At 38.2% G+C, this 12,601-nt stretch overlaps 1 protein-coding gene across 1 annotated transcript; it reads left to right on the top strand.

The window, feature by feature from the left end:
• The first annotated feature begins 1,032 nt into the window (after positions 1-1,032).
• On the top strand, positions 1,033-11,790 carry LOC106943033 (catenin alpha-2-like). Its single transcript, XM_015026374.1, has 3 exons — positions 1,033-1,184; positions 9,258-9,439; positions 11,650-11,790. Exons 2-3 carry the CDS (start codon positions 9,264-9,266, stop codon positions 11,765-11,767), a joined length of 294 nt encoding a protein of 97 aa, XP_014881860.1. The 5' UTR covers positions 1,033-1,184; positions 9,258-9,263; the 3' UTR covers positions 11,768-11,790.
• Positions 11,791-12,601: the final 811 nt, after the last annotated feature.

Below are 12,601 nucleotides of genomic sequence, written 5' to 3'. Positions count from 1 at the left end.
AGACTTGAGAAGAACGACAATAAAGATTTAATGCCACTACACAAAGCTGTTTGAATATAGTGCATCTTCAAAAGAAAGTTGCAAACCTTACTGTTGTACGGGGACTAATACAGAGAAATGTTTGATCATAACAGATCAAAGAAGATTAGGGATGTGAGCTGTTTTAGACCTAGAAGGCATTGCATTTCTTGCCTATCTATTTCAAAAGTTCTACTAAAAAACTGGGCACTGCAGTCTTTTTATGTCAGTTTTAAATTATTTCAATTGTAAGGGACAACCATGCCTTGTTAAAGACATGGAATTTGGTGAAAGTGTCTAGTTCTCTGTTTTAAATAATTAAAAATAATAATTAAATAATTCAAATGTTCAAAGTCAAATAATGACAGAGTCTTAAAAGTAGCTGCATGCTCCATTTTTTTAGCTAAAATTTGGAGACTCTTTTTGATGTAGTTTAGTCTTTTTTTCTGTTTGTTTACAATTCCATCTGTCTTCTGAAACAGACCCAGATATTAGCCTATAAATGATACTTGGCTTCAGATTACTTTTATTTTTATTCCTCTAGAGCTAATTCCTACTGCTTTGTAGAAAAAGAAAAAAAAATAACTATCTTCCGCATTTGTTCACTTTTATGTAGTACAACTCTATTCCTATGTTTGGCAGTTTGAAATTTAAAATTATGTTCATTCAATCAAGAAGTTTGTTTCTGGCCACTCAAAAATCTTAATTATGCGACTAATCTAAATAAACATTCTGGATCTGTCTGTTCACATATAGAAATATATAGATTTATATGTAGAACAGAACATTTTTTTCTTTCTTACCTCTGAGTTTTGCTTCAGGTGTCCACAAATGTCCTTTGGAATAATTTTGCGGGTCATTTGGCTGACTACTTACTGAGTTCACTTTGAACTAAATCCACAGTTGCTGTATTGTATTCGGAATTCAAAACAGAAAGAATGAAAGGTGCTTTACCTTTTTAGAAAAAAATGAAGTTTATGCAACTGAACTTTTTCACCACTGAGGTTTGATTGGTTTGTTTTCTTCTGACTTTGCTTTTGTGCTTCCTGCAGACGCCAGAGGAGTTGGAAGATGACTCAGACTTCGAACAGGAGGACTATGACACTCGCAGCAGGACTAGCGTCCAGACTGAAGATGACCAGCTTATTGCTGGTCAGAGCGCTCGGGTGAGTGGGTAATCACTTCCTACTGTGCTACACCTTTTCACATCTGCCCCAGTTATGGAACTTGCAACAAAGAACAACAGGGAAAAGCATATCTATTTTTGTTGTATAAAGCACAGGCAGTCTACATAAAAGTTTTTTTTTGTTTCAACAGTAACAGTAGCTTTTCAGATGTAGTTTGAAGTGATGTCTGTCGTGTTCCCAGCAGCACATGAATCAGCCCGTCCAACGTGTTCCACTTCTGCAGCATTTAACAGATTCTAACAAGCGTCACGATTTGAAATTAGCACCGTTCAGGGATGACAGGTGTAAAATTGCAAATCACAAACAAAGAAGTAATTACCAACCTCCCTTCAGACTCTCCCCAACATGTGACACAAACCTTTGCCAAGGCCCCAGTCGTGATCGCCAGGGCCTGGGCTTTGTTGCACATTAGCAATTTTTCACTTGGGCCCAGCTTAAAGGACATTAAGAGGGTATCAGTGCCTGCTCCCCTCCAGCAACACAGTGTCTAGCGGTGTGCTGCATGTTGAATGGATTGTGAAAGGCAGAAGTGTGACTTGGCTCAATGCCTCTCCCTGTGGCCCAGGCGAGACTCGGTACTGCCTGCTAACATCAGGGTAATCCACTAAAAGGGGGGAAATAAATCCAATCAAATCAGAAGCCTGCTTTAGTTAAAGGTCTGTAATGTGCAGCTACTACCTCCTTAATGATGTCGTTTTTTTATTCTCTGTTGGAAAAATCTCAGTACATGAGTAGAAGGCAATCTTTTCTTCCTCAAGGAGCCATTAGGAGCAATAATGTCAAGGTGTTTAAAGTAATTCATAGGGCCACTGTCAGCAAACTACCTCAGCAATTTAACACATTTTCCATCAAACCCATTGGTCATCCTTAAAATAAGCAAAACCTAAGTCGGCTTCAAAGCCCCATGGTGTATTTGTTTAACTAAAGCATTTTTATAGCCACTATGTCTAAGTTTATAGTTAAGTGGGCATTAGTGTGTTATTCTTTTAGTTTTGTCCACTCTGAAACTTCCAGTTAATGGAGACATGCACATTCTTAACATTTTAGTTTGAGCTGCTGAGCTGATGTTGAGACTTTGACTGGGCCATTCTTTTCTTTTCTTTTCACAGTCTTTCAGAAAGCTGGTGTGCTTGACCCAGTTTGTCTAAAATTGGGTTTCATGCCCCAGTTTTAACATTTAGCTTGCTAACAGACATGTTGAGTCTGAACCGCAGCTTTTGATTTTACCTGGTTTTCTTTGCTGTTTCTTTGAATAATACAGTCTCATTCCGGTATAAATATGCTAGAATATTCCCTTCTGAGAAGGACTGGGAATTGTGTCAAAAGATTTTTCTTTTGAAATTACTTTTTCCACTATAGAACAGCTCTGCACACTCGCTCGAGTTCTGTTTGCAAAGTCTATGTGATAGGAAACAAATGGTGACACTTTAATGGAGCAGTTCTGATTGAAGAAGTAATGACATAGCGATTTTATAAACATTTCTTTGAGATTTTGAATTGCTTCTAAGTTAATGCTTTCTTTCGAAATGTAATATTTTATTTGTGCAGTATAGCTGTGTATACAAAGTGTCTAATTGTATATTGGAGTAGAATGATAATTGGTTTTCAAAATGTTTCACAAAGAATAACCCGCAACGTGTGTCTGTTTTACTTATTTACTTTGGTTAAGTCAGTACTGTGTAACCAGTTTTCTTTGTAGTCAAAACCGCAAGTCTTTTTGGGGAATGTCTCATGAACATTCATTTTTACACTTTGATTTTGTTATCTTTGGCTGGGTCATGTGAATATGTTTTGCCTGAAGCCATCACATTGTAGCTCTGGTTGTTTATTTGGGGCTATTTTCCTGCTGGAGAATGAACCACTGCTGCAGTCTCACATCTCTTTTTTTTTTTTTTTTTTTTTTCCAGAACAACATCTCATCTTATGATCTCTAGCAAACCTCTGAGTCTACATTTGACACAAGTGGATTCTCTTTTGTAATTTGGTGATTCTATTTTGGAGTTTCAGAAAAAACTGGAACCATAAGCAATCACATTCCATGCTTTTTTGTTTTTTTTATTTGTAAAAAAAATAATGTAAGTCAATTACAGTGATCTGCTGTTTTGCATTGGTTCATCTCCAAAAATACATTGAGTTTGAGGGTGTAATAAGACAAAGTATGGAAGAGATGTCTTGGTAATATATCCAAGATGCTTACTAACATGTAAGCATCTTGTTAAACTTTAATAGATAAAGTTTAACCTCAGATCTTTGCAATGAAGAGGAAGTTGTGGCTTCCTCCAAGAAAGACTGTGGGGGTTCTGGGTGTGAAGTACTTTGGTTTGTTGTATTTGTACTCCCACTAGGGCTCCTGCAGTGTAACATTGCAGAGCCATCTGAGCTAAGATGCACCAACACTTGTACACAAAAGAGCTTTACAGTACCAAACTGTTAACTAGTTTTTCTGGCACTCAGCTAAGCTGTGAGTGGGCAGCGCTATTTGAGAACAGTTTTAAGTTGCAAAGTGTCCCATTTCTCGTGACTTCTGACTGTAATACAGCGATGCAGAGCGGATTAAAGTGCATTAACACATGTTGCAAATATGTTTGGATAAATAAAAAAAAAAACGGATGATATTTTTCCTACTTGTACATATTTTTTTTTTTAAATTCCCCTGTAGTAAATATCTGGCATACTGACAGTATTTTTCACAGCTAGATGTGTGCTGTTTTTCTACCAGCCGACAGTGTCATGGCCTCTGAGATTAAAATTTAAAACACGCACAGGGCAAACACATCCATAAAAGATGTTTTTTTTGTTTTGTTTTTTTTTTTTGCTGTAAAGTAGTGGTGATTTGCACAATCTGCTCCAGTCTGTGGTGTTAGGATAAAGCTCGCTGTCCTCTTACGGTCATGCCAAGTCCACGCTGGTGCTCCGTCTTCTCTTTCAAACAGACAAGGAAAGTAATCCATTTTCTCCATAGGAGCTGACATGAGCACACTGAGGTTTACAGTTGTGATCCCTCCAAGCCCATCCAGTGCACAGATATCATACAAAGGACGCTTATGTGATATCTCAATTCTACTCTGCCTCACTGTTCTCTCAAGTCTTTTTGTAACATCAAATCGAGTTTAAGGCTTTCTCGGGAGCTTATTCTGTTTGTGTTTTGCCCTGCAAAGGGCTTCACCTTTTGCTTTCTTTTTGAGCGCGAGATGATATATATATATATATATATATATAAAGAAATATAAAAACAAAAAAAGGTAAATTATAATTCTAAGGAATCTAAACAAAACCTTCACTTGTGTGACATGCCATGGATGGTTCGCAGGCAGTCAAACACACTGTAAACATTTTTAAACGCTGTGATTGGATAGCTTTGCTGATAGGTCATCCATAAAATTGAACTCTGAGTGTCTGGGCAGTTTATTTCAAATGAAAGAAATTAAAGTCATTTCAAAATGCCGCACTTGGTGAAGAAACCCGGAAAGCGCTCTAATCCCCGCAGACGTAGCCTAGTCGCAGAGTGTATTGGCGCTGCTCTCCCTCGGCTGGATTTGCCACTATGTTAAGCTCCCAAGGCCCGCTCCTTGTTGTTATCAGTAAAGAAGGGGAAGGGATTTGGGGATAAGTGAATTCTAGAGAGCTACTGGGGGAGGCGGCTGAGATGGGGTGGGGGCTGGGTGCAGCACCATTGCTGTGCTCCTCTGACGTCCCAATTGGCTCATGTGTTTACCCCTGTGCTGTGCAGCTTTCCTTTGTGTTCACAAACCCTTTCTCTGCCTTTCCTCCCTGACAGGCTCTCTTTTGTCACACCATTTTAGAAGTGAATTGCTATACTAACCAAATCCCTGACTCTCTCTCCCCAACCCCCCTTGAACCTATTTTTCAGTCAGGGAATTTTCAGTCTTTCTCCCCGAGACTTTTAGCTCCTTTTATTTGTGTGGGGGAGCAGCCTGCCCTGATTTAATGCGCTTCTTTTGTATAGAGATTGCAGTGAAGATTCCTTATTTGACTCAGAGAATTAGCCACACATAGAATTATTAATAAATCTCTGTTTACATTTGCACTGTCTGACTCAGAGCATTGGCATTAAGCAAATATCACACATGGCCATATCTATGATACCAGCTGTATACACTTTAGAGTTATTATAGAAATGAGTGAGTCATCGATTGCTTTAACAGTTGGACACGGGGACTATATGAAAACTCAATATGTGAAAGACAGCCCTACTGACCTGAACTCAGGCGGTTCCGATGAATGTCACAGCACAGTCAACCGAGCTCCTGGTGATTAGGCAGCAATTACCGAGCAGCTTTGTTTACATTATATTTTTGCCCACATTGGACATGAGCATGTAATCAGCAAACCACACCCCAGGGTGCCACTGGCATACCCAAACTTCAAGCTGAGCGCACAAGAGCTTATGAAGAGTCAGTGGGCTGAAATTAGCTTTGTTGTGTTCACAGAAACGCTGCAATAAAACTGGTTTTAGATGAAAACAGAAACATAAATAAAACATTTTTAAGTCAGAGTTATTCTTGTTGATGGCAAAGCACTTAGGGAGGATTATAAAGAGTATCACATTCTATCTAAACTGAAGTTTAATGTTACGATGAAGAGCTTTATGTGTAATATTAAGTCCTGCCACGTTTATGAAGTGTGTGTTCTGTTAACGTGTGCCATTTTGTATCGAGTGCAAGTATTAGGATAGAAGGTTTGAAATTCACCATATTCTGATTCATCAAGACATGGTATGCTACTTTCTCGTTTTTTATTTGGGTGGGGCGCTCCCCTTCCTAACAACACAAGGACAAATATAGAATGCCATAAACAGAATGTGTTAATGCCCCCAAATGGTTTAATATTCATTAGCTGAATTATTTTGAAAGGTGAAGAGTTGTTATATCATTTCACGGTAAGAAAAGTGCAGTGGAAAAATATTTACCGTGTGTTTAGTTACTATTCAGATTTCCTGTTTTTTTTTTTTTTCTTTGTTTGTTTTTATTTTTCCTTTTTGGTTTTTTTTTTAGTATCACATAACCTGAATAAATCTATAAAAAGCCTCAAATTAGTATTTTATTTATCAATGAAAAAATATTCATCCAAACCAAAATGGCACTATGTGAAAAAATAATAACACCGCAAGTTAAATCATGAATTAACTGCGATTAAGCACATTTTTTTTAGTACAGTTTTACCAGTCCTTATTAGAAAGTGAATTTGCTGGAAGAAAGCATTTTAATACTGTATTAAAACAAGGAATGTGTTACAGAGCTGACACTTTAAGCTGTCTTTTGTATATTTGATTGCAGATTAGTAAAGTTCACATTATCTACTGTAACAACCAGCCTCTGTGTGTATTCCCTAAAGCATGTTGATCCCTTTTCGCTGCAGAAAAATTAAACGTCTGTGGAAGAAATCTTAAGTGCACGTACTACACTTAAATAATATTTCAGTGTTCTTTAGTAACTCAGTTAAGGAAACGAAGGTTACACATTTTTCTAACCCCGTTTCAAAGAGCAGATGTAAAACTAAATTTTTATTCCACATTATCAGGGACATCATTCCTCCTGCTATACATCCTGCTCCCATATCTTCAATTGAGGACTCCTTTTTTTTTTTTTCCTTTTTTGTTGAGGTTAGAAATGTGAGCAAAAATATCTCTTTCTCAGCATCTGCATTGGTGTTTGCTGTCCAGCTCAGCCTGTTATCTGAGACAGCTTTGCACATGTTACTTTACTGAGCCAAACTTATTGGTACATTTAAAGCCTCTTGTTGCTCTCTGAACATTTTAACAAATAGTTTTCTTCAGAGGAATCTCATAGTGCATGAATTCCAACATGACTATAGTCAATGTTTAAACTGGCCTTGAGGTATTGTTCCAAAAATGCTGTCATCCACCCACCTTTTAAAAAAATACAGTTGCCTTGACTTCAGCTCATTGATACTTAAAAATAGCTAATATTGAGTCTTCTTTCTTCAGAAAGAACGTTCGCACTGAAGAATGTCGTTGCAGCCTTTTAGCTTAGAAACTTTGCATTCATTGACTGCCAAAATAATGAACATTTGAGTTTCTTCACAGCTGATTAAACAAAATAGAGTGACTGAGTGCGGTCACCAGCCAATCTCTCTCTTTATCAATAATTTTGACTCAAATTATTTACCTTAAAAAAAATTAAAAACCTGCTCGACAAACAGAGAACTTCTCAAAATAGAGAACCTTACCACAAAGTCCTAACTTTGAGGTAAAGTTAGGACTTTTGAAATGATGAATGAAAAGGCAGATATAAAAAAAAATATTGCATGTTCATCTTATGCGGGTCAAAATGAGTAAATTACAAAACATTTGCAAAGCAGAAGATTCATCTTGACCAATCTGTATGTTTCTCAGCTATAGAAAAATCCCAATTGAAAAGCAAGGGAGGGACAACCATTACTGCATGAAACGATTACTTGTTTCTTTTTCCTAGCATATACTTTTCATTAAAAAAACAACTTGAATGTAAATAACTTAAGGGCTTTGTCTAATTACTGAGTTAATCTACAGCAGGGTATTTAATATGTAAAGCAGTCATATATATTAGATGTTCAATTATTGATTAAATGAATAAGAGTACTGCTGGCCCAGATCCCCGAATTCACAACAACTCAAAGCAACACACACACACACGCCCCGCAGTGGTAATATGTGATGCCTTGCTAAAAATCGAATGTGTGTTTTAAATAGTTCCTTCCTTGCTGTGCAGTCTAAATACATATTAACTTGGTATTTGTTTTAAATGCAAGCAGTGTTTTCACCCCCCATGCTGTTTAATGGGATTTGCCTCCATGCTGTTGTTTGTGTGTCCTGGCACGAGCAGCAGAGGAAATCTACACTGGGCTTGAGGGGGCTACTTTAGCTTGTTTGTTTATGCCAGGCATTTTTTTTCTTTTTCTTTTCAACTAACCACCATGAATGCGCCGCCGCACTCGGAGAGCGATCAGAAGGCCTAAACTCATCGACGCACCCGTTAGCCGCTGATGAGAAAGCTGGGCCTCTACGCCTTTCTGTTTATGCCTGTAATTTCAATTTTCTGTTTCCCATTGTGGCTCTCCCTCCGTATTTTCTCTGAAAGAATTTCAGGGGGACAAATAAACCACTTTTTTTTTTTTTTTTTTTTTCACCTGACACGTCTACCAGCAAGCAAAGTGACTCGCATCTCACTGTACCCCATCTCCCTCCCCCTAACACACACCAACTATCTTGTGAGAGAGTCAGGAAGGAAAAGGGATAAGGAGGACTTGGGTTTTTATAACAGGAAAAATGACAGTTCTTTGGAGGACAGTGATTAATAGGTGAGGTTAAAAAACTAATAGTGACTTTTCTGTTTTTTCCACTGTACTCGTTTTCAATCTGTGCTTCTGGAGTCAATATAATCGACCTAATGGAAACCAGGTTACTCTTCCTTCCACCTCACCCTGCTGACATAATGTTGAAGAAATGCATTATTCATTCTCTGGTCTTAGAGGCAAGGTAATTATACATTTATCTTCCAAATAATACTAGGTCCTAACTGTGCCTGTGACCTCGCCACAAGATTTATGCCATTTTGGACCTGCCCCCAAAGGCTGCTAAGAGAGGAAATGTATTTTCACAGCCGGGAAAAAAAAACTATGAAGGCAAAAAATGGATTTGCTTTTATGGGTATAAGATGTCAAGGGTTTTGAAAAGGTCCCGTCATTAAATACAAAGTCAAGAACTTTATTTGAAAGTGTTCTTAAAGGGCAAGATGATAGAATTAATGTTCAAGTTTGTAGTTATGCAGTTTCTTAAAGTTTAAAAAAAGGGTGCTTTCGTCCTCCTTTTACCTTCATGCAGTAGGCACTTCTACTTACCTAATCCCTCTACTTCTTCAACGTTTTCTTCATTTTCTATTCTTCCCTCTTCTCTAGTCTTATCTCTTCCTCAATTCCTTTCTCTTATATTCCTTCTCCTGAGTCATGTTGCCAATTTATTCTTCTAAGTTTTACCTTTCTGGCATCTCCTCTACCACTTCTGATGCTTTTGTTTTTCTGTGTTGCCTGCAGGCCATCATGGCACAACTTCCCCAGGAGGAGAAGGCAAAGATTGCCGAGCAGGTAGAGAGCTTCAGACAAGAGAAGTGCAAGCTGGATGCAGAAGTGGCCAAATGGGACGACAACGGCAATGACATCATTGTGCTGGCAAAACAGATGTGTATGATCATGATGGAAATGACCGACTTCACCAGGTAAAATCACCACCTAAAATGTCATTATAAAACATTCAATGATTGTGTGTACGTTTACTCGTCTACATTAAAGTGCCAACATGCAAAATGCAGCGTGACAAACATTTAACATCGTTCACCCTAAATTCACTATTCCCACAGTAAAACAAGGCAGTGGCTGCGTCAAGATGTGGGGATGTTTTTTGTTTCTTTTTTTCAGACGATTCAGACTTTGCTGGAGCAGTTTTTATATCAGAATAGCCGAAAATGTCAGTATCAACTCGAGTTGAGACAAGAGGACCAAAGACATGCAGCGTTTTTCAGAATGGATTTCTACAATTTATTGAACATTAATCTGAATTGCTCTAGCACATAAAATCCTTTGAGAATACACTGAGGTTTGCGCTCGTAAGATGATGAAATCTGAAAAAGTCAAAGGGTTACCAGTACTTTTGGAAGACACTGTATATTCAGCAAAAAACTTTTCTGATTTCCTCCATCTAGGCCTGGGAAATTTCCCCCTAAACAGTCTGATGCTTGCTGACCCAGTTCATTGAGTTGTGATCCCTTGCAGTTAAAAAACATGGGATAAAACAGAAACAAGTCACTAATTACAGATCAGAGCAGTGATTCGTCATGAGTGTGTGTGCCTGTGGTGCTATGACTGCACCATTAATACTTGATGTTGACCACATTCAGACTGGCACATGCAACACATATTAGCTTGTCACTGAACAACAATCACACGTAGCACACAAATGTCCTTAGTGGTCACAACTAAACAGTAGCATAATATGAAGCGTTACTATCAATGCTAGTAGCATCAGTGCTGCTATCTCAGCGTAGCATTGAGCTAGTAACATGGCCAAGACGTCATTATTAACACAGGAAACCCATTCCTGAAATAAGCTTTGTTGTATTTAGCATTATTAGCAACTAACCACTTTTGTGGTTACCTGCGGATTCACTAAACCGATTAGCCGGAAGTCATCATGATCTTGTTTAGCAGCTCCACAGCAAGTACAGTGACGCAATAGATAAGAAAACATTACAGGCAACAGAGAAGTATGAACAGACTGAAAAATATAACCCAAAAATAATGTAGATATTTATGCAGCACCAGGAGAGAATATTTTATTTTTTTTGCACTTGTAGACGCTAAACAAACAAAAAAGAGCTACAAAGTGGATTTTGCATGATACAGCTCCTTTAAAACACAATCTAAAAACTTGCCTTGTGTTAAGCGCCCTTTATTAGGATACATTTATATAAAATGCAGTGCAGTCTTTTGTCTGACTTTGTGTAATTTCTTTTCAGTAATACTGCAAATGTTATGTGAACTGCTGATTCAGTTATTAGCACTGTTGTCCGGTTTCAAGAAAGTTATAGGTGCACATCCAGGCTTGGCGTTTTTCTGTATGGAGTTTGAATATTTAGTCCATGCATGCATGACTTCTCTACTGACACCCCAGTGATACCGCCCCCCTCTTCCCCCCCCCCCTCCACAGTCCAAAAACCTGCTAGATAGTTGGTCTCTCTAAATTACCCTTAGGAGTGAGCATGTATCCATGGCTGTTTGAGTTGTGTCTCTTTGTGATGCTCCGCAATGAAGTGACATTTCTAGGGTATACCCCAACCTCTTGTCACCTCTCATTTATTCTGGCTCAGACAACTCTTACAGTTTCCCTTATGGTGTATTGTCATATTGTGATACTAATGACTATACAATAAATTGTACAACCCTAATCAACAGTTTAGGATGGGGAATTTATGTACAAAGGCGTGCATTTCTGAAATCTGGCTATTAAAATGAAAGCTAGTTCCAAAAACAGGCCGTTGAAAGACAAGACAAGGCAAAAATGTCACTCTACTGGTGAAACTGGTAAAGGCCCCCAAAAAACGTAAAATACATTTATCATTTATCTTATGCTTTACAATTATGCACTGCTTTGTGTTGGTCTATCACAATAAATATCTCAAATACTTAGAAGTTTGCTTATGGTTTCATTTACAAAGCACTACCTAGTTCTGACTTACATATTTACGTATTTTCAGACTTACATATTTATCCTTCAGTTTTCTTTTCCGTATGAAAAATACATATTTTGCTGGGGTTTTTTTGGTGGATTTCATGTCTTGTGTTACTGGTGCTATACTCAGTCTTAAAGTTTTTCATTATCTATGGCTTTAATTCTTCGCTCACAGTCCTTTGTTTCTTTTCCTTCCTACAGAGGAAAAGGCCCCCTGAAGAACTCCTCAGATGTGATCAACGCAGCGAAGAAGATTGCAGAAGCCGGTTCCAGGATGGACAAATTGTCTCGCGCTGTTGCAGATCAGGTAGCTCCATAACTTAGTTTGTGTCTGTCACTATCACTCTTTGTCTTAATGCATTCCTGGGGGTTGTGAGTGTGTACCTGGTGGAGTCCAGGCAGCTGGCAGGAGAGCAAATTTTTAATTTAGAGTAAGTGGGCATAGCCAATGGAAATCTTTACTGTGAGAGTTGATGAGCGTAGCTGGAGTGGTAGAGCTGTGCTGCCGGATGACTTTGTCTCCCAATGGAGCCCACACAGAGAGAGCAAGACAGCAGAACCAAGTTGTGTCTCTAATATAATTAGCTTCCAGCCGAGGTGATGCATTCATTATCAGATGAGTACCTCTCTAAAACATGCTGACAGACCATTTTCAATATCTAATCAATCAGTTCTGGGCTGAGGGACGACGGGAGTGAAAAGAAATAGGTGTTTATGCAGTGTAGGTGTATGTACACATAATGAACTGGGAGGTATTTCACAACTCTCCCTCCAGGTAATGCATAATGTTCTTTTTCATTTCATCTGCCTCTAATAGGAAGTAGTGATGCCTTGGCCTCCAAACCCACTGATATGCTGAGACTGCCTGTTGTCTTTGTAATTGCAACTGCTGTTGGCTTGCAAAGCCTTGGAACAATTACTGTTGGTTTCAATATCACTTGCTGAGCGTCTGTGTTAGCAGTGTTGAGAAGAAGAAATGTTTGACCAAAATCATCTTTTAGAATTGAAATGATTGCGTGCAATTTTGCAGCCACTGCAGTCACGATGAAGTCTACAAGTTTTTTTTTTTTTTTTTTTTTTTTTTTTTCAAGACCCCTTGGTTTAATAAATATTTTTTGGGTCTTCCTTTATTTCTACTTCTTTTTTTATTTTT

Source organism: Poecilia latipinna, unplaced genomic scaffold (assembly GCF_001443285.1).
Source record: "Poecilia latipinna isolate Pla-1442-1.1 unplaced genomic scaffold, P_latipinna-1.0 Scaffold4806, whole genome shotgun sequence".
Lineage (NCBI taxonomy): Eukaryota > Metazoa > Chordata > Actinopteri > Cyprinodontiformes > Poeciliidae > Poecilia > Poecilia latipinna.
Note: the sequence above shows the minus strand (reverse complement) of the source record. Positions and strands in the feature narration are given on the sequence as shown.